General features: G+C 38.9%; 1 protein-coding gene across 4 annotated transcripts; it reads right to left on the bottom strand.

Annotated features, from left to right (window-relative positions):
• Positions 1-442: 442 nt before the first annotated feature.
• On the bottom strand, positions 443-25143 carry slc43a3b (solute carrier family 43 member 3b). Of its 4 annotated transcripts, none has more exons than XM_061725412.1 (14): positions 25038-25143; positions 22641-22774; positions 18191-18565; positions 17617-17900; positions 17324-17453; positions 14651-14697; positions 14478-14554; positions 11573-11665; positions 11325-11464; positions 9929-10287; positions 8848-8955; positions 2342-2528; positions 2010-2133; positions 443-1921 (listed from the first exon to the last, which is right to left on the bottom strand). In XM_061725412.1, the coding sequence occupies exons 4-14, from the start codon at positions 17801-17803 to the stop codon at positions 1799-1801; spliced, it is 1575 nt and encodes a 524-aa protein (XP_061581396.1). In that variant the 5' UTR covers positions 17804-17900; positions 18191-18565; positions 22641-22774; positions 25038-25143; the 3' UTR covers positions 443-1798. The 4 variants fall into 4 exon arrangements, with proteins under 4 accessions (XP_061581396.1, XP_061581398.1, XP_061581397.1 ...); XM_061725414.1 differs by lacking the exon at positions 18191-18565 and having other exon boundaries at positions 9929-10072; positions 10178-10287; XM_061725413.1 differs by lacking the exon at positions 18191-18565 and having other exon boundaries at positions 22631-22774.
• Positions 25144-25718: the final 575 nt, after the last annotated feature.

Here is a 25718-nt window from a genome sequence, read left to right as displayed (position 1 = left end):
CTGATAAGTCGCTGTCACAACCTGATCACTGAATGCCTTTAATGTGTCATATTCTGACACATTAGTCAGTTTTATGTATTGGGCATTTTATTCACAATTACATACAGTGAACTTTATGTGAACGTCTTATTGTCAGTCAAACATACTTTTTTGACTGACAATAATAATATTTTCTATTTGGATTGCAAGAACAAGAAAGTTTTCCTTATTAAATTAAAAGCATTCATTTGGGAAAGTTAACAGAAAACATTTATCACACATTTTAAAACATTTCTGGAAAGAATTTTATTCCTGTATAATCTGATGTTTGTATGCAGAATATACATTAACAGAGCATATTTTATAAATTACAATTGTACTTTCTTCCCCACGTGTAGGTGGTAGTTGTCTGCAAGTATAAGAAAGCTGTAAATAGGAAGAAAATAAATCCCTTTTTGTAAAAAATAACAACTAAAACAAAACATTCCATTTTATGTGGAAAAATACTTCTGAAAAGTACTGTAAAAGTACTTGAAATACAATCCCACTGGTAACAAACATGTCCTTCAAAATCCTCTGCATGCCAACATTGGTCATGGTCCAGCATATTTAAAATATAAAACACATTTTATGACTCAAAGACTTCACATAATGGGACGGAGACAAAATGTCATGATCTTCCTCACTAATGTTTATCACTGTGGGGATTTTATGATCTAAAAGGCCCTCTGAAAAAACTCCTTTCTACTCTCCTCACCACCAGGCTGGACGATAACGGAGCAGTTTACATTTCCAAGCATAAGCTGAAACTATTGTATTGCACTCTAAACATATTAGACAGATCGGAAATGTCCCTTTTGAGGTCACTGTACTAAACAGTGTCAATATTCTCTTTTTGATAATCAATTTCCCCTCAGGGATCAATAAAGTATTCTTATTCTTAGTATGAAATTACAGTATTTATATAAACCATTACTTGCATTGATATGAAGGTGATAGACCTTCAGTTTACGGTACCACGATGCCATAAAATTGACGTGACAGTTATCCTTCAATGCCTTTTTCATTAAAATGATAAAAACAGTATACTGATGTAACTTCAAGAGGTCTGCACTGGCTTGAAGATGATTTGAGACATCTTCAGCTTTAAGCACCATGATTAATTGGTCTGCATCTGAGATGTCAAATAAAAAAAAAAAAAAAAAAAAAAAAAAAGATGATTTCCAAAAACACAGATAAGACATGGCTTTTGTTGGGTGCTTTCTTCTAATGTCGAAACTTAGCACTAAAGGTGAAAAATAAAAATCCAAACAGCACATTAGTACCACCTGACTGGCTGTAATTAAGTGCTGAGATGCTCCAGGAAACAGCTAACAACGAGCTCAAACTCTAAAAATTATAGAGAATAAAAGAAAAACCCATTTCATAAAAATATAAATGTAAACTGAACACAATTATGCATTCTCTCAAACGCAGTTAGCATTTGAACAGTTTCACATCTTTTTGCCGACTTTCCAGTCTATTGCTAATGAAATGATGAATACTGCATTAAAGGTTCTGGTGTGTAACATTTAAAGTGATTTAAAGGCAGAATTGGTATATAAGATTCATAATACTGGTTTTATAAGAGTAATAGTTTGTAAAATGTTATGTTTTATTACTAATGAATGAAACCAAAAACCCAGATAGTCTGAAATAACTGTGCAAGTGGTGCTCGAACGAACTATACTGAAAAGAATAAGCCCAGGAATAAAGGGATAAAAAAGTATGCTGGTCACATATTAAATGGTCAAGTCATTGATCTCATTTGAAGGGGTGTTCAAGTGGAATCACTGATGGCTCCACTTTTGGCTCGCTGGGAGGCGACACGTCGACAGTGAAGATAGACAGAAAGGGGATGGATGAAAGCCAGCAGGCTGAGCAAAGTCAGACCAATGTTCACCTGTAGAAAGGAGAAGAAAAAAGATGATTACGAGGTCACAAATGGAGACGGACTTTTGAAAAGGGTTAAGAGAGTGAAAAGCACTCACATATAATGGATCTCCATCCAGGACTCCCTTCACCAGCGTGAAGCAAGGATACTGCAGCAAGCAAAACACTGCAGACAGAGACATGACCAAACCGTACAGCTTCCCAAAGTGGCGAGATGGGAATCTAATTGGAAAAACAGGGAGACATTAGATCACTGAATTATAATAAATTAGAACATCTTAGTGCATCTAAAGTGTTAGTGTTGGTGATCATATCTCATCTTTTAAAGGACGGCTTCTCCATACAGTCTGAGTTAGTTTTGACAAAAATGTGACTATTTACTGAGTTCCTCATGAACAAGCAGGTGTGTGCTTGACTGTTTGATACTCACGCCACGCTTATGAAGGCTGCGTTGCCGCCATAGAGGAAGGAGCGGTTGAGCACCTGCAGGACGAAGGTGAGGTACTGAAGAGATAGGTAGGGGGTGGAAGCACACACAGAGAACAACACACACTGCAGCGAAGTCAGGAACAAAGAGAGCACAGTGGCCCGCAGGTCTGCCTCCTGCTCGGTCTCCCCTGCAAACAGACAGAAACATACATGAACCAAATTAAATCATGTGCTTTCTGTTTGACAAGAGGACAAAAATATGCTGATAGATTAAATCCTACTACAGTATCTATTCAGCTGGATCTGCAGGATTTTATTTCAACTTAAGCTTCTACAAAAGGCTGCAAACCGAACCACAAGGTCTTTTAGCAAAGTCATTACAAATCAGGACCTCAGAGCCTCCTGTACTTCTTAACAGGAGTTATTATCACTGGCCTCATCCTTCATGTACAAATGAGAGATTTCATGTGCAAGCTTATTCAATTCTCTTTTTATTTTGATGTTTTAACTCCAGCCTTAACTTCGAATACTAATACCAAGAACGAATCAATTCAACATTTTTGAACATGCTGCTGATTTCAGAATAGACTTAATGTCTCCAACTCATTTAATTCAAGTACTTTTCATCCTTCGATTTTGTAAGGTTCTTCTGAGACTAGTTACAGTGCAAAATCCTGATTAACAGAACATGTTTGCACATGCAGATGGACGATACATGAGCAACGGGCCACCACAGAGTATGAGTTTCAGGTTTGAATTTCATCTTTTATAAAGACTAGATGACAACATAGTTAAGATTAGAGGTACAAAAACAAAATATTCACTTAACATTTAAATGTTTTTGTACTTCTGTTGCTTTTTTTTTTTTTTTTTTAAACTTTATTTTTCCATTTTTCAATTGGTAACAAAATCAACAGACAGATACAAGAAAAACAACAAAAACAAAAACGGGTGGGGGGGGGGGTCACTACTGTCTTACATATTGACACCATTTTGCCCATCTTACAACATATAGCTCTGTTTTGAGTCGTAAACTGTAGGTAATCTGTTCCATTAATCGTATTTCCTCAACAATATCACGCCATTGTCTCAGGTCAGGTGGGTCCATTTTCAGCCAATTTCTTGTAATGGCTTTCTTAGCCGCAAGAAATAGAATCTTAACGATGTATATGTCTTCTTTGCTTATTACATCCCCTGGTATCAGTCCAAGGTACATAACTCGTGGATCCTTAGGGATCTTATATCCCAAAGTTTTCTCCATGGCTGTTAGGATCCCATCCCAAAATGCTTGCATTTTTATACATGCCCAGAAAATGTGAGAGTGGTTGGCACTCAATTGCCCACACTGTCTCCAACAATATTGTCGTTCACCCAATTGTTTATTTTTAATTGTTGGAGTAATAAAAAATCGAATTAAATTTTTCCAACCAAATTCCCTCCATCCTTTGGAGCTTGTTGACGTGTGTTGGGTCTTATTCATGGAGTGCCAATCATCCTCTGACAACTCAATGTTTAATTCCTTTTCCCATTTTGCCTTTACATACATTGTATTTCTCCCCTGTTGCTTCATTAAACCTCTATACAGTTTGGAAACAATTCTTGAAGGAGTTTGCTTATAAGCTCCTGTCAACACCTCAATCACATCATTCCCTTCCAATGAAATTTCTGTCTTAATTTCTGTGTCATAGAAGTGTCTTAATTGCAGATATCTGTATAAATCACGATCTTCTAATCCATATTCATCTTTAAGTTGTCTAAATGATTTAAAGTGTGGTTTTTCTGTAAGTGTAAACATAGCTGTTATCCCCTTATCTCTCCACTTTTCAAAGGTCCTATCTGAAATTCCTGGACTGAATCTAGATGTGTATGAAGGCCAAATCAACCGCTTACTCTCTCCAGTCAGCTTGTATTTCTTGATCACAACATACCATGTTTCAAATGTTTCTCTCATAATTGTATTTTCGTCCTTAAAATCCATATGTTCTTTTCCACCTAATCTAGCCTGTGGGGGGACTCGGCTCATATTCTTTTCGATGTCCTTCCATCTGGCTTGATAACTCGGGGAGCACCAATATACTATATATCGTAGCTGTGCAGCGTAATAGTATTCTCTAAGACTTGGCAACGCCAATCCTCCACTTTCTTTGTCCAGTTGAAGGGTTTTAAATCTTATCCTGGGTCTGCCTCCTGCCCATATGAATCTTGATATCAGCCTGTCCCATGCTGAAAATTGTGAATCTGGTATTTTAACTGGGAGTGATAGGAAGAGATATAGCAACCTAGGCAAGAGATTCATCTTGATCACATCAATTCGTGAACTGAAGTCTAATACTAATGTTGACCACTTTGCTACATCTCTTTGTATTTTATCATTTATATGATTATAGTTTAGCTCGTAAATTTTGTCAAATTCCTTGGTTATTTGAACTCCTAGATATTTTATTGACTTAGTGTTCCAATTTAAGTTATATTGCTTCTTGATTTCATTACTTGGTTTATAATTAAATGTCAATACCTGAGTTTTTGATATATTCAATTTGTAGCCTGACATCAATCCGTATTCTTCCATAGTCTTTACTAATTTGATAAACGTCTTATTTGGGTCCAGAAGGAAGGTAATTATGTCATCGGCAAACAAGCCTATCCTGTGTTCTTCTTTTGCCATTGTGATTCCCGTCAATTCTTCATCTTGTCTTATTATTTGAGCGAGCGGCTCTAAGAAAATCGCAAAGAGGGCGGGGCTAGCACAACAACCTTGGCGAGTCCCTCTGTACAATTTAAAGGCGTCCGTCAGATGTCCATTTATCCTAATTCTAGCTGATGGGTCAGTATACAATGCCTTTATGCATTTAATGAATTTATCATTGAATCCCATTCTCTCTAATACTTTATACAGGAAAGCCCAGATGACCCTATCAAAAGCTTTTTCTGCATCAAAGCTGATCAGAGCAGCGCTTATATTGTGTTTATTTATATGTTCTGTAATATGGAGGGTTCGTCTGATATTGTCCTGCGTTTGTCTTCCTTTTATAAAGCCTGTCTGATCTTCATGTATCAAGTCAGGCAGGTAGCGTTCCAGTCGTTTTGTAATGATAGATGTAAATATTTTATAATCCACGTTCAAAACTGATATTGGGCGATATGACTCACAGTACTCTTTATTTTTCCCTTCTTTAGGGATAACCGATATCAACGCATCCCTCCAGGATGGGGGAGTTATAGCTTTTTCAAGCGTCCAGTTAAAAGACTCCAATAGTACCGGGGCGATCTCTTCTTTAAATATTTTGTACCATTCATTTGGGTAACCGTCGCTCCCGGGACTCTTATTAGACTTCAGTTTACCTATGGCTTTATCCAATTCATCTCTTGTAATAGGGGCGGTCAAATATGTATTTTGCTCTGTGCCTAGTGATGGGAGATCCAGTGACGACAGGAAATGTTCTATTTCGTCAACATCAACCCCCTCAGGTTGTGTATATAGGGTCTCATAGTAGTTTTTAAAAATCCTATAAATTTCTTCTGGCTCATATTTTATTGTGTTTGTTAAAGGATCTTTGATCTTATTTATTGAGTTTTTTATTTGTTGCGTGCGAAGACGCCTTGCTAATATTCGTGTTGCCCGTGGGCCTGATTCATAAAAGGTTTGCTTTGAGAATCTCAGTTTCTTTTCTAGTTCCTCATTCATTAGATTTTCTATTTGTTTCCTCACGTCTTTGATCTGAGTCCCTATTAAATCTTTGTTGTCACTTTTAGGTTGAGTTTTTTCCAATTTTTCCAATTCCATCTCTAATTGGTCATATTTCAGTGTCCTCGCCTTCCTCATATATGCTGTTCTTGATATTAGCTTACCTCTCATAACTGCTTTGACTGTATCCCACACAGTAGTTGGATTGACCTGACCATCATTATTGTCATTTATACATTCTTTAATTTCAAATTTAATTTCCTCCACTGTGGATTTTTTATTTAAAATTCCAGTATTCAATCTCCATATTGTACTCCTTGGCTTCTGATTTAAGCATATTTTCAGATAGACAATATTATGGTCCGATATATCTGCTGTTCCAATTGTGCATTCATGAGCCCTGTGCCTATCTATGGTATTCATCAAAAAAAAATCCAATCTAGAATGTACTTTGTGTGTAGCTGAGTAGTGTGTGAATTCCTTATCCCTCGCATGGATACTTCTCCAGACATCGAACAGGCCTGCTTCTTTTATCAGGATATTCAGGTCTTTTGATTTTGGGGATCTGTGTCTGTTTGTGCTTGTTGTGTCCAAATGGTAGTTCAAAATTGTATTCCAATCCCCCGAACAGACAAGGATGCCCTCACTTTCAGAAGTAATCAAGTCAAATAATTTTTTGAAAAAAGTTCTGTCACTCTCCGGAGGAACATAGACATTCACAAAGGTGACCAAAACATTATCCACCCTGCCTTTGATTATTACATATCTACCGGCATCATCTCTTTTTTCTTTAATTAGTTCAAAGTTTACTGAATTAGCTATCATCGTCACCACCCCTCTTTTCCTGCTATTTTTACATGAACTAAAATATGAATTTGAGTACCCAAAATTTTTTAACTTCTCGTGTTCCTGTTTTGACATATGTGTCTCTTGCAAGAGAACCACTTGGGTCTTATCCTTCCGAATTTTAGCGAGCAGCCTGCTCCTCTTAACCGGGTTGCTCAAGCCATTCACATTTAGTGAAGCTATTTTCAAATTATGTGACATTATTTATTTAAACATGGAAACAAAAAAATGACATTGCAATAGTGTTGCCCCCACCCAAGGGAAAAAGAAAGAATAAAACCAAACAACACAAACTGAACATAAAAAATAACTGACCTCCAAACTGGGAGGGGATAACTCCTCACCGAGACCCCGTTGGTGGGTCGAGGGAAAGTCCAATCACTAAGAAAGGGCCCTATAAATAGGGTGGCTGAGCCGTCGCATGAGACTAGCCCCACCATCCTAAAGTCCAACTAACATGAGGTTGTCTCTCCCAGACAACTTGAAAATATATACAAAGCCAAATTTTACTCCACTTCAGTCCTTGTATTCCAGCTTCATAGTAGCAATAATCACACCAGCTTAGAGTGTTGTGTTTTTTTTTGTTTTTTTTTGTTTTTTTTTTTTTTCTTGTTTTTCTTCTTTCCTCTTTTTTTTTTTTTTTCCCCTAAATATCCATATAACCTCTTTGAATCACTTCTGGCCGGCCCGTCCACTTTGAAAACCCTGAAGTTTATTCCTCGCTCTCTGGGTGACGTCAGCCTCCGCCCCGCGAGGTCCCGTCACCGTCTGCCAGGATCCCAGCAGCTCTCCCAAGCGCGCTCCCCAGTCGGTCTCACCTGCGGGCGGGGCCGCCTCCTCCTCCACCGTGATTCCCCGTCTCATCAGCTCCGCTCTCGCCTCCGCAGCGCTGCTGTAAAATCGAGCTCCTGTCTCCCAGTGGATCCGCATGTTTACAAAAGGGGTTTGGAAGCGGACTCCCTTCATTTTCAGAGCTTTTTTAATAGCATTATACCCCTTGCGCTTCTTAACAACCTCTGCCGTGTAGTCGTGATCAAAATAGAGGGTCTTGTTATTCAGCTGGATTTTTCCCGCCTTGGTTTTCTTCCATGCCTCTTTTAAAACCCGTTCTTTGATCGCAAATTCCTGAAAGTTGATAATGATTGCTCTCGGGGGTTTATCCGGAGCGGGTCTCTGAGGTCCGGTTCGATGGGCGCGCTGTATTTTTAGCTCCGTGTGTTCCGGGACCGGCAGCTTGGAGCGTATGAGCGCCTCGACAAACTCCGGCACCGAGTCCTCTCCCTCCTCTCCTTCCGCCACTCCGAAGATACGGATGTTATTACGTCTGGATCTTGACTCGAGGTCGTTCAGTCTATATTGCAGGGTTCTTTGCTGTTTAAGGCAGGTATCGAGAGCCTCGGTCGCATCAGTCGCCCATCTCTCGACTGTCTCCATCCTGGACTCAGCTTCTTCCACCCGGTCCGTTAGACTGTGAACTTCTGCTCCGAGTCGATCAAGCTTACCGTTGATTTCTTGTCCAAGCTGCGTGATTTCTTGCCTCAAGGTATTGTTGTCACCTTTTAAGTCAGTTTTTAAGTCGTTAATTGCCATAATTATGTCCGCGGGCGCCATGTTTGTTTCTAGTTCTTCGTTGCTGTTGACTCTGGTCGCCGTCGTGTTTTCCTGTTTCGTAGACTCCTTTCCTTCAGTTTTTTGGCTTCTAAGTGTTCTTCCCCCATCCATCTATTCTTATTATCGAATGATACTGAATTTTGAGTTAGTTTATGGGTTAGTTGTGATATGTCTGGGAGAGCGATCTCGTCGTGCGTCTGGTCACTCCATCAGCCAAACCGGAAGCCACTTCTGTTGCTTTTAAGGTTATATTTGAAATAGTTTTAAAATATGGACGAGGTGACACTCAGTTTCCAGTTGGCCTGTGTGGAGGCCTGTATCCACCTTTAATTCCTGATGGGTTAACAGTCTGCTCGGTGTTTTACCTGCAGCACGAGGTTTGCCCTTATGTCTGTCCATGATGAGGCCGTTCCAGGGAGCACACAACACGCCGCACATCTGGGTGATGGCAAAGGCGTTGGTGTACTGGCTCACTTCAAGGAAACAAAAACACAACAGCCGTTTCAGTGAGGTGTAGGAACTGAAGTAAGCATTCTGTGTGTTATACATGAATAGTTAGTGTCTGGGAAACTATTTTCAGCATCTAAAACAACTCAAGACGTATTATATTACATTCTGTGTAACGGCAAAGAGATCGTCTTCACGGAGCCAGTCAGCGTTACTGTCCGTCTACTAAAATGATTTAGTTTAAATGAGCTGTTTTAGGAGAGGAAAATAAATTCACTGTTCTTAGTCCCCTATTTTGAGTTAACTGTGTACATCCCCATCATGTGCCTCTGAGACTCCTCAAAATGACCATTGACTACTGCATGTAAATGACTAGCCCACGCTAAAACCCAAACCAGTTTCCAAAGTTAAGACGCCACACACGACGAGAAAAAACATCTAAAAGTTTAACAGTTTTGTTCTCAGACTCCTTTCACAGAGCCCCAACTGTGACGATGGGAAGATGTCTCACACTGATAAAACTTCACTATGAACAAAGATGATGGACGGTGGGCAACAGAAAATAACCAGAATAGCGTTTGAACTGCTTTTATGTTAAAATCTGTAACCACGGACTTTACATGTCACAGGGCGAGCTGGAGGTCAGCATCAAATTCTTCACAGGTTTTGGTGGATCCAAGCTCTTTTTTGGAACAAGTGATATCGTCCTCTTCAAGACAAAGTTGCTTTGTGATTGTGTTCAAGTAACAAATCAACATGGTGTAACAATTTTTTGTCAGTGTTCTCCTCACACATAAAGATACAATTGGAGGCCGGTGCAGGTCAAACATTTTCACTTAAAGTGTAATGAGGAGACATGGAAGCATATTAAAGTAGCATGAACCTTTAAAAGCCGTCTTGATATGTGCAAGCACTGATTTATTTATCTATATTCCCCCGCTAACTGTACACACTTTGATTTCTGATGTAAAACTGAGGAGATGGAGTGTCTGTAGTTACCCAGAGAGGTCTCTCCAGCTGTCAGCCTCTGCAACATGGGGTTGAGGGTCCCGATAAACAGGTAATGTCTGAGCTGCATCACTGACAGCCACAGCGTGTGGAACACAAAGAATCTGGACAGCAAACACTCAAGGAAGGTCTTCTCTGAGAGAAACACACAGGGAGGGGGGGCAATGAAGCAAGAGAAGGGAACTATAGCAGACAAATAGATTATTGTTTTATATCTTCTAATGTGTTTCACAAGCTCACCTTTTTCCACGGGAGCGTCTTTAGTGAGTGGTGTCTCTTCTGCTGCCGTATTATCAGGATCTTTTGTTGCTACATCTGCGCTCATAGTCTTTGATTCGCCACAAGTAATCCTGCCGAGATCAGAGTGGGATCAAAACACTCTAACAACACAGGATATGAAGAATACTTTTAAAGGCAATGATAATTAAACAAAAACAACATACAGTTAAATAAAAAAACAGCTTCATGGTGTGGAGTGAGGTGAACATAAAATTCATTAGTTAGTGTGATAACATGATTTCAAATGTGTCAATTGATCTGGAGAAACAAACTTCATTCAATGAAATTATATACCAATTCTTTTGGTTATAATATTCTGTGTCAGGATTCAGCAAAAACTGCAAAATAGGACAAACACGTAAGTTTTGTGTAAAAAGTCAAACATGGTGGACCATATAAAATTGGATACTGGAGTAATTCTCCTGACGGTCATGCTGGATTAAAACTGGCATTACACTGTTTATGGATGTGAAAGGACGTGAGGAACAGAATGTTTTTATCGCTATGAGATGTGTTATCTTGATATTAAAAGCACTAAAGAGCACTGATCTAAAGAAAGAGGAAACATTGTTATTGATTTCTCAGTTTCAAACCCACAGGGATCATTCAAGAACAGATCGTTTTGCCGTGTGGTTTGTGGACCGATGAAATGGGGCAATATGGTTTACATCGTTTCCTCCTGAACTGTTTTTCTCCTCAGCTGAGCAAAAGCTGCAAACACTTTTAATGCATGCAATGACCTGAGTCGGGTCTCAGATGCAGGTATTTCAATTAGATTATGTTATGTTATGTTTAAATTATTTTGAGATGTACAGTATTTTAGTTGCCATGTCCTTTATTGTAAACAGTAGAGTCTGACACAAAATAAGGATCTCAGTTATTTAGGTGGGAAATAATGGATCAAAGACTATTTTCTTCTTTTATTTCTCTTAAATATAAAGAACTGTTTGGGTAAAGCTGTCATTTATTTCCTTGGCATTAAACTTTTGCTTATTAACTTGTGAAAATACATCTGTGTTTCACAGTCGGTGTTATATTTATCTTGCATTTGATGTTACATATCGCTGTCATTCGTGTGTGCATGAGCTGTGGAGCGATCTGCTCGTACCCGTACGTGTAGCGGTCAGGCAGCGGGTAGGGGATGAACTTTCGAGGCATCAGGAATACAGTCCTGAGGATGTGAGCCACACTGCAGGTGGACAGAAAGAGGAAGGAGGCTCGGAGAGAAACACCAGCCTCGTGTAGCACCTACAGGTGACAACGAGACGTAACGTCAAGAGATCATCAGGAGCACACACGACGGTAACACAATGGCATTTTATTCACTGTGTTCAACTGTGTGTGAGTGTTTGTCACCTTGATGACAAAGAAAAGTGCAGAAGAAGAATCAAAGGCCCCATTGTACAGAGTGATGATGGTGGAGCGATGCGAGCCGAACAAGTTTCCAACCTTCAGGAGAGAAAACAGATGGTTCTTTTAAAATTAGCACTTGGATGGCAATTTCGGCTGTGTGGTTAATGACTACACTAGTAACATTCAAACAAGATGGTTTTCCTGAGGGGATCCGTGTACTCGCTACATCATGAACTTAATAAACATTGGAGCAAAAATGCACTGAAAGAAGACGTGAATGTTTTACTGGAGAGAGAGCACAGGATTGTCATAAAAACCACACTTCAAATACAAACCGAAAAGCATTTAAGACGACATTCCTGAGTCTCTTCTTCTAAAAGTTGATCATTGATGGCTTATTTACTCAGTCCTCATCATGAGAGCACTAAAAAAAACCTACTTAATGTGACAGGCCTGCAGTGTTCATGCTAGCAGGACAGGAATTAAAGGGTTTTAGTATCTTATGGTTTAGGATTGCCTAATACATCACGCCATTGATTTCGTTTTTTCCATTTAAATTACTTCAAAATATTTAAAAAAAAAATTCATTGAGAACCAGTGCACATGTATTTTTACAGGATTAAGATCTTGAAGCATTCACACAAAAACCACCAGGATGCCTTTTCCTACACGTACATTTACAAAGACAGAAAATGCTATATCTACAACTTTATTTTTAGAAATATATAAGTTGAAGTGGAATTAGGGGGGGATATGTAAAAAAAAAAAAACACAAAACAAAACAGACAATATCATAATCAAAGTATGATAGCGATTTAATTCAGATTTTTATTTATATGCAGGTGAATGTTACTCGTACGTCTCTCACAGTGTTTGTGTGATTTACAACGCAGCCATTGTATTTGTCCCTCTTCGTCGGATGTCTCTAGTACGCTGTAGTACTCAGAAGCTCTTGTTCTGCTCATGTTAGAACCAAGACTATCCAAAAGAAAAGGGAAAAAGAGATTTCCTTATTTCAGCCTCCTATGAAATTAGTGTTTTGTGCTCAAATGTTGTGTGAGCAAAATCGCAATCTGGACGCGATTGTTGAACAGAATCGCAGGCTGTGGTTTTTGAACTCATGGAAAAGACCTTGAAGAAGCTCGACTTGGCAGAAACTGATTCTAGATGACACTAATTCGGCTGTTTGGGTCGGTCTGACCCAAATACAATTGTTTATATTTTCAATTTGGCTCTGGCAGACCAGTCTAGCCACAATCTCCCCTCCTGGATGTTATGGTAACAACACGCTCTGCTCCCACCACCCCTCCCCTTTCCCCTCATGACACCTGTGGATCTGATTCAGAACCTGATAGCATTCCATCGCTATCAAGGTCTATGGCTGAAACAACTGAACTGACAAGAGTACACAGACTGACCCATATTCACACAACACGCACATGTACACAACTATAAACACACACCCATTTAACCATCCTCCACCCCCTTCGCTGGCCTCCCTCCCAGCATGCAATCTAGGTTGGGGTGCTGAGCCAGGGCTGCAGAGCTCAGGAGGCCTGTGGGAGCTCCCTGCACCCCACCCCCACCGCTTACCGGTATATTATCAGCTGAATTTGTTGAAGCGTCTGTTGACGTGTTATAATTCCCCTGAGCCTACAATCTTTGTTAAAGGTTTCAATTCAGGTAATTCTTTGTTTACCATATACAACTTCCTGCTATTCTCACTACTCCCAGCATCTCTGGTCCCCCCAAAAAGAAAAGAATAGAAAGGAAAACACCCGGATAGCACCATCACTACCATGTTTGACTGTTTTCTATGGTCACTTCCATGTTGTCTCAGGGCAGAAAACACTTTTGCTAAAGTAATCTATTTATAGTCTTGCTGGTTGTTTTAATTTTCTAAGTTTGGCCCGGTGCCTCACAGCACGTATTTGAGATTTTGTGATGTCACTCACTCACAACAGATTATTATTTTGGTTTTAAATGTAAATAAGTAACTTAACCTTATTTATATAGCCCTTTTCAAAGATAAAAATCACAAAGTGCTTTACAAAGTGTACCAATATAGATGAAATAATAAAATAATTAAGAAACATATGAGAAATACAAAAAAAGATTTAAATAAATTAAAAACAATCCCACCCCAGAGTTTAAAAACACATTTAAGGGTTTATGGGTTTAATGAGGAGGCTTTGGAGAGAGTGGCTTGAAGAGCATGAGGTCAAGACGTCTGTGATGTACTGAGGGGCCTGACCATGTAATGCTCTAAGTTTCCTAAAAGTTTAAAAACAGCTCTAAACTTGACAGGTGACCAGTGAAGTGAAGATAAAACTGGAGTTATAATCTAGAAGTTCCCGTTAGGAGTCTTAGTGCAGCATTTTGAAACGATCTGACATAGGGTTGAATTAAGCAAAAATGCCGCAGAAAGTCTTGTGGATCCTTTTTACGATCTTTGACAGAAACCTGCAGGTCTATGAACAGTTCTGTCCCCGTCATGAATTGATTTTCATGATGACCAACATCACCCTCTCTGAGAGGGTATTTTTACGGGTGCGTACCCTCTTAATTATGTCCAATAACCTCTAGCATAACCTCTAGCATAGATTTGCTCAAGCAAAGTTGTAGAAACATCTCAAAGACCACTGAAAGATGCAGGAAAATAAAAGAGTGGTAATATACAAATAAGCAACTTTGATTAAATTAGACTTGTTCGAAAATTAAACTATCTTTTTAAATCGAGCTCCATTTCTTTGGCAATTCCTGATTGTGACTGTTTTATTCCTTCTATGGATTTAATTTTACATTTATTTAGACTATAAAAAGTGATTGTGATTGACAGTTTTCACAAAATTGTAAAAATGAACTGAATAACTAGAGGATGATTCAAAATCGACACATTTTTCAATACCTGCATGTTTGTGATGAGAAATAAGATGCCGCCTACAGACAGAAGGGACAGAGCTGGGAAGAGCAGGTCGGCCAGAACTGATGGGAAAAGACAGAAATAAGACACAATAGGTGTAATAGTTGTTAATCTGTGAGTTTGAATTTAAAATAAAACACTCAGAATATTGTTTTCACCTGCAGACGAGAAAGCCACCATCAAGGTACCCGTGGTGTAAAGAAATCTGGTAAAAGACAGAAAGGTTTCATTCTTAAAACATTGATTAAAAAAAGAAAAAATCTGTGATATAACCAAACATTCACATGCAGATTTGTGTACCTTCAAACAACTTTAATTTCCTTTCCTTTACTAAACATATCTTTCCTTTAAGATCGGCACAAAGCAGTTAATCCTGTTCTACACTCGACTCCTCCTTCCTAAATAAAATATATTCCTTGTCTCTTAAGTTTTGCTTTTTAGTGAAAACATATGGGTGTACTTATTACCAGTTTATTATTGTAGATTTAGAAGCATCTTGGATAAACTAGGCAGGTATGTAATGTATTATTACAGATATTAACTTTGACGAAACAAGAGCTTAGTCCTGGCATGTGAACTTTGCAGAGTATATAAATAAACATGTCAAACCAAAATGTTTTAAATTCTCTGTCATGGGGAGTTTTGGAGGACTCAACTGCAGAAGTATGCAGAAATGGAAGGAGTCCATCAAAGATCTTTACATAAGGTGCTGCTTCAGCAGGATAACAAAAGAAAAAAAACTACAAAAAAATGTTAACTTCCCCAGATGCAAAAAAAAACAGAAGGAGCACAAGAGAAGCTAAATGGGGAGCCAAACTGGCAAAACGATGAAGAGCCAGCAAGAGAGGAATGAGGCAAAAGGCAATTATAAACTGACAAACGATCAAAAGGATAACAACGGAGAACAGAAGGAGTTACATGGAAATCTTTCCAAAATAAGATAGGAAATCTAAACAAAAGTCCCAAAAGAGCGCCAGTAACCCAAAGATTCAAATCTGACCAGAGAAATAAGTCAATTTCCCAGGACCATGGCATTCTCAACTTTTTTCTCAATGTTTCTTCTTTTCTAATTTCACTGACGACATTTGCAGACTTGCATTTTTCTCCCCAGTCAGTTTTCATAGAATCAGGATATGATTTCTACAATGACTTCCTTCTCAAAAGTTGTTGCTACTTCAAAGACCTTTCCTTTCTAATGGGCTTCTTCCTTTCTCAGTGCACTAGATGTTAAACAAGTCTTTTTTGTCCTTCACAGGAGCTAGATTTGTATATTTATCAAGATGGACAACAGCATTGAACAGAAATCCAAACATCTGATTTCCTCATCTTTCCACATTCCCTTTTGTTTACTCTCCGGCCTTTAAAAACAGTACTATTTTGAGCCAACACGTTTGGGAATCCATCACAATAAAACACCAGACAAACAAACTGAAGTTACAGCAAACTGTCAGCATTACTTCACTCCCCCATAGAGACACTTTCTTGCATGAAACCGAGGTGGACAGAGGGCCAAATAGTTGTCGTGAAAATATGTTTGATTTTGAAGAGCCTTTTCTAAAATTTGAATCTTCAAGTTCAGCATTTCACCATATTGTTTGTTGGAGCCAAAATTAACCATGTGATCACATGGGAGACATTTGCCATTAAGGGGTTTCTATCAGAAGAAGATTCCTGGAAGAACTAATAAAAAGATCACATTGCTGCTACATCAAGTGCATGATCACCAAGCTGCTGAAGAGTTTCCTGCTGTAAGATGCCAGACTGTTAAAAATCCCAACATAAGGGCATTATGCATTACTATCTGGGCAATGGACTACAGATGTTGCCTGATGCCCTTTAATTGTATCTACCACAATAAAGAAGTATCTTTATATCTGGACTTAAGTCTATGCTGTATGAAGAATAATTAATGGGATTACATTTTTTTTTCCCATTAGGGTCCATTAAATAATACTGTATTAGTTGACGGCAGAAATGATGACTGACTCATCACACTATCATTTGCATTTATTCTTCAGACCTCTGTGTATGGCACATGCACTGCACCCACTGAAGAAAAATGGCTGCACTTGTTCGATAATTATCTAAATGAACTAATGACACTACTGACACTATTGGGAAAGTAGGAGCCACAAGCTAGTAATGTATAATCACAAGGTCAGGAAGTACTGGCTGTGAGTTAAGAAGGCGTGGGAACGTGAAATGTATTGTTTAAAGACGAAACAATACGTTCTCCATTATTATTGTTATTACTACGCATGAAGCACAGATATATTTAATTTCAGGTTATTTATAGCAACAAACTGATCTCAGACTGAATGATGATACTGTGTAATAATAAAAATGGCAGTTAGACAATTCGTAAAAAAGACTAATAATTTGGTGAAAATCCAAAAACATGCAGACATTGGACGATTTCACTCCTGAAGCTAAACTATATGACCAAATAATTACAGGCAGATGGGTTAAAAAGGCCAGAAGAGGTATAAGTTTGACTTGTATCTGTAGCTATCTGTCCCCCAGGTCCCTCCAAGTCATGCCTGGTTAAGCTGATAACTTGCCCACTGTTCATATATAATTTAGGCTACAATCTCACCAGAAATGTACTAATGTAATAACTATTGGTGCGTCAAAGTTTATCAACAAAACACACAGCCACCTCAACCTCACATTGTTTGACCTTATATAGTAAGTCATGATCACACAAGATAAAAGCTGAAGCCACTAATTCTCTGTAGCTGTTAGTTTTTAAGCGAGTAGCAGTTTGATAAGAAACTAAAAACATGCTGCTGATTAGTTTGTCATTGATTATCAATTATTTAACCACTCACATTGCAACGAATCGAGACACCATAGTGCCAAAGTGATCAAAGAGGAATCCGTTGGGCAGCGTGAAGAAATTATTCATGAAGGAGGCGATGGTGAAAATGAGTGAGAACTGCTCATCTTGTGCACTGCAGTCTGTACAAAAACAAAAACATAAGATATTGATGAAGACAGGATCAAAGAATACAATTGTATGGACGAAAACATCACAGTGAAAGTCAGTATTTGCTCATATAAAGAATATATTTAACAAAATACTTTTTGGACACAGAATTCAGACTAAGAACCTCAAACTCACCTAAAATCTGTGTGCCATTGACTCCTGTGGTGTTGCTGCACAGAGAGCTGAAATAGCCCTCCTCCTTGATGACAAAGACGAGAGAAGCCCATCCAAACACAGCTCCGGCGAAACACAGACACTCCACCAGGCCCGAGGCAAAGGTGAGGCAGCGTCGCACCGAAAACTTGTTGCCAGATCCAGTCATGGTCGTTCACTCAGAAACCTTCACTAATAAAAGTCACAGTTTTGACCTGCATGGGCGCGCACGCTCTCCTTCACACAAGCAGCTTCAGTCTCTGAACCTGCAGCCGAAAAAAAGAGAGAGGATATGAAAATGCTTTAGGTTTGAAACAAATCATGACAAAGAGCAACTTCCTACATGATGCATCAGATGAAATTAAGCTGTATTTTTTTTAAACAGAAGCATCTTAGAACAAAATATGTGACTTTATTTGAGACCATTAAGGCATAGCACTCCATCTCCAAAAAGAAGTGGAAACAAATAAACGCTGTAGTATTAAGTACACATTTGTGCTGCAAAAGGATGGAAAATAAAACATGCAAAACTTGCAGTACACGGTAGCGTACTCACACTTTAGCCTCTGAGACTGTTTCCCCGATGCTCTTCCTAACCGCAACTCTTAGCGTTACTCCTCACTGCCTTGTATTTTAAAGCCCAGCTCTTATTTCCTCTTCTTCTCCCACAGTCCCCTCCTTCTCTTCCCTCCACAGTGTTTTTCTTTTTTCTCTCAGAGAAAAACCCTTGTCCTCAGTGGATACTAGTGGATACAGGAAGCCAACACCCCTGCATTCCCAGCGATCCGCACTAGCCAGAGAAACTATGAGACATGTTCCAGATGTGGATGCTGTCAGAGCCGCAGAGATTTGTTAAACCAAAAGGTCATGTGACTCAATAAAAAAACGAAATCCCTTTGTGCTTCATAAAGGCCAGCCCGCCGTGTTACAACTGCAAACAAAAAAGAAAAGCACCTCATCACAACTTGACAAGGCGACAAGGGTTGCTGCAGTAAGTCATGGCTCTATACAATATTAAAGGTCTCTCAAGAAAGGAAAGACATCTATATTCTAAGAAACAAACGGATACAATAAGACCAAAAAAAGTTGGAATCTCTAAGTTTAAAGTTAGAAGTTTCAACGTAAAGTGCCTCTAAAAGTCCAACTTGGAAAGTTGGAGAAATATCTACCCCAACTTCAGAATCCAGCACATCTGCTACACACATAAAAATAGTAAACAGATAATTTCGCAGTCAACTCAAATGTGACGTCATTCTGAGTTCAAACTTGAATAAACGGGATACATCAAATGCTTCTAACATGACTGCTCCCCGATTCACACCTTTAACAGTATCATCAAGTTAGCAGATGACAACAATATGCAGGTGTAGATTCTCAGTCTGCATGTGCTGCAGACCCGAAAACGAACAGATATAGAGTATGATATATCTACAAATGAACTGGAGATGACAATGCACATGAGATATCTCGGGCTCATACATTGTACAATAAAATGAAAATGTATTCTTGAGATGCAGATAACTCACATCTGGGAAACTAAACACTTGGATTTAAATGTGGGAATGTGGCAAGAGGTTTTTAAAATGATCCTGAGGAATTTCAAGAATTTAATGTGATCTGTTGCAAAGTCTGTAAGTTTTATACATCAGTTTTATCAATAAAGTTTAAATACTCTTAACTCTTTATTAAATAACTACACCACCCAGGCCATACTATCTTTAAATAAACTGAGTTGGGAGAACCAAAAAAAGAGTTTTAAGAAGGGCAAAGGATGACTTCAGTGATTCAACTTTTTTAAGGTACTTATTTGGGGAGAATTCAAAAATAGATACATCACAACACAAGAAATCAAGTGACTTGATACGTTTCAACATATAACAATGTGTCACTTTTCACTCTGGGTTGTTGCTAAATCCCTGTTGGCGTGGCAAGTTAGGAGACGAGCGGTTTCAAAACCATCCTCAGTGCATCCAGATGTTTTGCGTAATGTTCCAGGTTCATTCAGTTTGGTGTTATCTTGGGTCAGATGGCCTATAGAGACTACATAGGAAGTTATGGGTTGTACATAGATGGGAGTCACTTATGGACATTGTAATTTCACAATATCACAATACCACACCGCCCATGTGACCGCACAAGTATATGGTTGCCCACTATGATCACTGCATCACAAGACACAACTTTCTTAGCATGCAAACACGCTTGGACTCACTTCCTAAAAACTGAGAGTTGACTCTGGCATCATACCTCTGCATGTCGGTGAGTGTGTACATGTAACTAAAGCTTTGATTGATTAACACCAGAGAGCTAGAGCTAGTAGGACTTGATGTTTCAATCCCTGTGGTTATTCGACACCCTTGACATCAGCAGTAAGAACAGAGTGATGAGAGGGAGGGCGGGTACTTCATCGGGGTCATCAGGTGAGCACCCTCCTTCCTTGACGTTTCGTTGATATAGGCCCACAACGTCTCCAGAGGGCTCAACGGTGATACCTGGCGTCCCAGGTACATCCCCCTTAGTTCCACACCCTCCTACGTGGCTTTCACAGCCCAGTTCTTGTCTTTTCTTTTGATCCAAAGCCAATTGCTGCTTTTTTCCGCTGCACTTGACAAGGACTTGATTGCCTGTTGGAGGGATCGACCCTTCACCCCCATTTTCTTCAGTAGGGCGATCAGGGTTGTAGCGACAAATCCCCTACATCCCAGTTCTACAGGGAAAATCTTGGTCTTCCACCTTTCCAGGTGTGAAACTCCAATTTTCTGTCTAATCATGCCCCAATGCTAGTGTAAGTTAAAGGATTGCTGATGGCACTTTAAAATAAACAACCATCAAACATGTTAAAAGTTCAGAGAGTGCATCCCTACTTTGAACACAGACTAATTGTATGGTTTCCCTGCGGACTTCTCCCTGCCTATTTGTCACAGCCTTCTCCATTTATCTGGATTTGAGGCCAGCACCACGAGTGGTTGGGGTAATGGGGGGCAGTGTGGGGTTTGGTGTCCTGCCCAGGAACACTTTGGCACATGACAGGTGTGGAATCGAACAAAATACAATTCCAGATGAAACACAAATGACTCTACCTGCTGTCTGAAAAGGCTCAAACAGTTTGCTTGATTGAACATGAAGAATCAGCTCCAATTCAGAGATCACATGGTAACGAAAACAGAGTTAAAACCTAAGGAATAGATTGCATCACCGAGAGCACCTAAATGTGTTTACTGAAGTTGTACTCTGATGTGAATATGCCCTTCCTTGAGAGAGAAGACGGTTTAAGCTTGGTTAACAAGTAAGGGTAAGTTTTCAGGTAATGTAAAATTAAAATAATGCCATCTGAAGTGATGAAAACACTGACATTTAAGACGTCAAAGGATCTTAACTCGTGCCTAAGGGAAAAGTGTCAGCATCAGCATTTCCTTACAACAAATGACCACGTCTTCTCAGTAAATGAAGCCAAAATAGAGAAAACCACGGGTACCCCGACCCACACTTCTGCTTTTACCAAAAAATGCTGACATGAATGAGTAATACAAAAATAAAATTCTACGTATGACACATGAGATCATTTTTTGATGGAAGAAATAAATATAAAGCAATAATGGCACGCACGTTTGGTAGCTTCAATAAACGCTTCCCGGTTTTGATCTTTAGATGCTGCACATTAGGTGCTGCACATGAGGGGATAAAGCATTTAGTTTTTGTCGTCAAAACTAATTCAGGTTAAACATCATGTAAGTGAGTCAAAGTGGAGTGAATGAGGTGAAGTGAAGTGAACTTGGACGTGCAAGATATGAGGAAATCAATGCAGTTACTTCAGTCCAAGCCAAACACAGTGAATGTTTAAAGGTCAGGCGCAACATTTGAAACCTGGAAAACTACTGAGCTTCTGTCAGTCCACTAAAAAACAGTCACATATATAGATTTTCTAAAGAAAGTTTGGATGGGGCAATTAATGGCTAGTGTTAAATATAAAAACAGAATAAAACAATTGTGTTGATTCAAAAATGTGTAGGCAGCAGGTGGATGTAACTATAATCTGCTACCAGAGAAGCATCAGCACCGTAAAGACCCAGCAGAGTCTTTTGAGGCGCAAGAGCATCTGCAAGTTGTCAATAAACGCATGAAAAAATAATTGAACTATTCCTTACAGTAAAGATTTGAAGGGATTCGCATATATTTTATTTTCCAGTGCAAATATCATCAAGCAGTTCAGTGAATGTTGAAGTATTTCAGAGCGTAATGAGCATGGACGAAAAGCTGAAGCTGCCTGGACACTGCTAATTTTCATTCCCTTAGACCAGGGCTATTCAATTGGCGGCCCGCAGGCCACATGCGGCCCGCCAGGAGCTTTTATGTGGCCCCTGGTCATATTTAAAAAAAGGGGGTGTTTGTTGAAAAAAAAAAAAAAAAAAAAAATTTTTTTTTTTTTTTTTATAATATTTTAATAACTGGCTACTATGGACTAAAATGGTTGTGCTCAATGCTTAATATAATATTCAAATAAGGAAATCTTGGTGGAAAGTGGTGCTTTGTCATTGTGGCATGTTTTATTAAAAGTAGGTAAAAATCAATTTCATTAAGTTTGCACAATGCATGGTTTCAAAATGAACTTGCATTAAAAATAATATTTCTTTATCTGAATATTATATTTAACATTCACAATTACTAAATCTGGAGACAATTAATAGATAATTCATATGTAAACTAGATATATTCAAATGTATAATACAAATGTATTATATTTACTTAAGTCTTCGTCTTTGAGTGCAAAATACATTTTGAAAACCCCCACATTTTCAAATTGTGCGGCCCTCTCCATACAGTCCTTTTGCAGATGTGGCCCCCGGCCGAATCTAGTTGAATACCCCTGCCTTAGACGATTGAAGAACTGTTTGTCATCAACAGCTGATATAATCACTTGGACAAGGGATTACTTTTCTGAAACCTGTTCAAGCGCTATAATGTGGAGCTACACTCACAAATATAAAATAAACCTTACTTTTGCTTACCTCTGTCCAAAACTGGTATCTACGTCTCCAGACTTGCAGGGATCTGGGATGGACCATCACACAGTGGAAACGTGCATTGTGGTCAGATGAATCAGACGCAAGTCTTGACCTTTTATTTTGGGAAGAAGTGTGCCCTGGAGAAAAGATGAAGAAGACCATCCAGATGGTTATCAGCTACAAGTCCAAAAGGTCCAAGATAGCATGAGTGTTGCATCAGAGCACTTGGTAAAGGTCGTCTACATGTTTGTGATGGCAGCTGCACATTTATATTTTAAATTTAGAGCATCATGCTGGAAGCTGGCTTCAAAGACCATTTCTTCCACAGACACATTATGTATTTTTACAAGATAAGGTTTTGCACAGATTACAAAGACATGCTTCAGAGTAACAGGGTACCCCCCACTCTTATTTGTAGCATAGCTCCAGTTTATATCGGTTTCCAGGTTTGCACAGTTCTCTTAAGGTTATGCAACAACATTTAAATCAGGTTCAGGGCTGGACTTTGACTGGATCATTACATTGACCGTTTTCTTTTTCAGTCATTATGTTGTAAGATTCACTGGTGTCGCTGGGATTGCTGTGCTGTTTCAGGACCAAGTTTAGGCCCAGTTTTAACATTAGATCTCCTCATATTTGGCTCTAAAATACAAGTGACCCTGGTACCCTGCTCCTGTCATCACCCTCTACTACAGGTGGTATGTACAAGACTGTCTCAGAAAATTAGAATATTGTGATGAAGTTCTTTATTTTCTGTAATGCAATTAAAAAAACAAAAATGTCATACATTCTGGATTCATTACAAATCAACTGAAATACTGCAAGCCTTTTATTAATTTAATATTGCTGACTATGTCTTAAAGTTTAAGATTAAGATTCCCAGAATATTCAAATTTTTTGAGATAGGATATTTGAGTTTTCTTAAGCTGTAAGCCATGATCAGCAATATTAAAATAATAAAAGGCTTGTAATATTTCAGTTGATTTGTAATGAATCCGAAATGTATGACATTTTTGTTTTTGTAATTACATTACAGAAAATCACAATGTTCTAATTTTCTGAGACAGTCCTGTAGTGCTCACGCTTATGGTGTGTTTAGTTTTAACCAAACTGTACATTATGGCCATCTCCTTCTCCCCACTGGTGGTCTCATTTGTCCCGAGATATCATTCCAGGATTCTTTTTGCCCATTTCTTCAGATGCAACTTTGCAAACCTAAAGCCCTACCACTTGAAGAGTGGGCAGCTTCAGTCCCCAAGGGCTGCTGTCCTGCATGTTTTAGAGGTTTCCTTGCATCAACACGCCTGATTGAAATGAATGATCATCATCAGCTCGTCATCAAGCTCTGCATAACTCTGTTAATGACATCGTCAATATATCCATCTGTAAATATCCATCTGTTATTTTTTACATACTAGTATTTCTTATTATTTATTTTTATTCTCCTTCTTCTTATTATTATTATTATTGTATATACTGTTTATAGTGTTTTATTATTACTGTGTGATATTGATGCCTCTTGTTTTTTGCACTATCCCCTTTGCTGCTGTAATCTGCAAATTTCCCCTCTGTGGGACTATTAAAGGATTTCTTATCTTATGTTCTTATCTTATCTTATCTTATCTTAATTGTGTCAGGCTGTGATGAAATGGTAAAACATCTAAAACATGCAGGGCATCGAGGCCCCCCGCCTGACCTGACTCCTTTTAGAAAGGGTTAGGGTTAGGGTCAACGTTCTCCCGTAAAAACAAGTTATTCTGGTCCAGCCTTTTTCTAATTGTGCTGTCATGACTTTTAAAATTGAACGTGCACACTAAAGTCTGTAGAGTATTCTTATCTCTGATTACCCGTTCAGCAGTTTATTGTAGGATTTAGCATCTTCCAAGTTTTGCATTTTATTCTTTTTATTTTAGTCTTTTTGTAAGTGCAATTTTCCGTCAAGCAACAAGATTAACGTTGCAAAAGCAGAGTATACTGAGTGAAAAAGTACACAGCTGTGTATTTACCCCAAACACTGACACCACTCTAGACTGGGTCAGAGATCCCTGAGGGGGCAGTACAGTAGTAGTTTATATACGACAATGGAAAAGGTTTTTAGGACACCTAATAGAAGTAACCTTATAAAATAATTAACTTTAAAGAAACTGAAATTATTGTTAGATCATGTAAAGAGGAAGAAGAAGTAGCCTGTTTAATATAGTCTTCTATTTATGTTATGCAGGCGCTAGGCGAAATGTAAAATCTCTTTAGTCCTGTGTGACAAGTCTGAGCGGATGCTTCTCGCTGTGAGTGACAGTTTCCTGCACATAACCGCATCATATTTTACCAGCTGGTCCGTGGGATCACTGAGCGTAAAATCATCATCTGTAGCCTTCTGTGTTGAAAGAGAGGAATACTTACGTGATGTTGTAATCTCCTACCGAGAGCTCATTGTCCATGAAATCCACGTTATTCGCCCCCAAGGAAGAGACCTGCCAGGGCGAGACGTGACGTCACCACAGCGGCCCTCCCTCCCGGGAACAAAGCCTGAATTATGGTTCTGCGTTAAATCATTGGTGTAACGCGGAACCATAAATCAGCCTTTATGAGGAAGACATTATATTATAATGGAACATGTTGACAAGGATAATTAAAAGATAAATGTATGCAATTTAGGGAAGGAGTTTGGGGGGAAAAAAAGCCCACTCTTGGTTTGAAATGCCTGTTGGCGCCACCTTGTGACTGACATGCTCATGCTCCACTAGACACAAAATTATCCACCTTTTTACTCCACAATGTATTAGTTTATTAAATTGTTTCAAGTTACGCTGAAGGTTAGATTTGGATTTAAAATATGTTAGAAAGTAACGATGAAGTACAATGTAGTCCCAAATAATCTCTAAGTGTATGTCACTGAGTTTTTAGAGGATATGAGGATCTTTTGCAATCTGTTTTTCATCTTTTGTTTCTGCAACCTGAATTACCTGCACAACATTACTCCAACCAAACTATCAGAGCAAGGCCTACCATATATGCTCTGTCTTTGGGCAAAACATTGAACCCCCACAGACCATGCAAATTAAGCTTTGTAGAACCTAAAAC

Source organism: Cololabis saira, chromosome 7 (assembly GCF_033807715.1).
Source record: "Cololabis saira isolate AMF1-May2022 chromosome 7, fColSai1.1, whole genome shotgun sequence".
NCBI classification, from domain to species: domain Eukaryota; kingdom Metazoa; phylum Chordata; class Actinopteri; order Beloniformes; family Belonidae; genus Cololabis; species Cololabis saira.
The sequence above is the reverse complement of the archived record's forward strand: the minus strand, read 5'-3'. Positions and strand labels throughout refer to the sequence as shown.

Coding starts and splice junctions, on each gene's coding strand:
- slc43a3b (XM_061725413.1), bottom strand. CDS start 17,803: ATGACTGGATCTGGCAACAAGTTTTCGGTGCGACGCTGCCTCACCTTT. Junction 14,698..17,323: donor GTGTCTCGATTCGTTGCAAT/GTGAGTGGTTAA, acceptor GTCTTTTACCAG/ATTTCTTTACACCACGGGTA. Junction 14,555..14,650: donor GGTGGCTTTCTCGTCTGCAG/GTGAAAACAATA, acceptor TTTTCCCATCAG/TTCTGGCCGACCTGCTCTTC.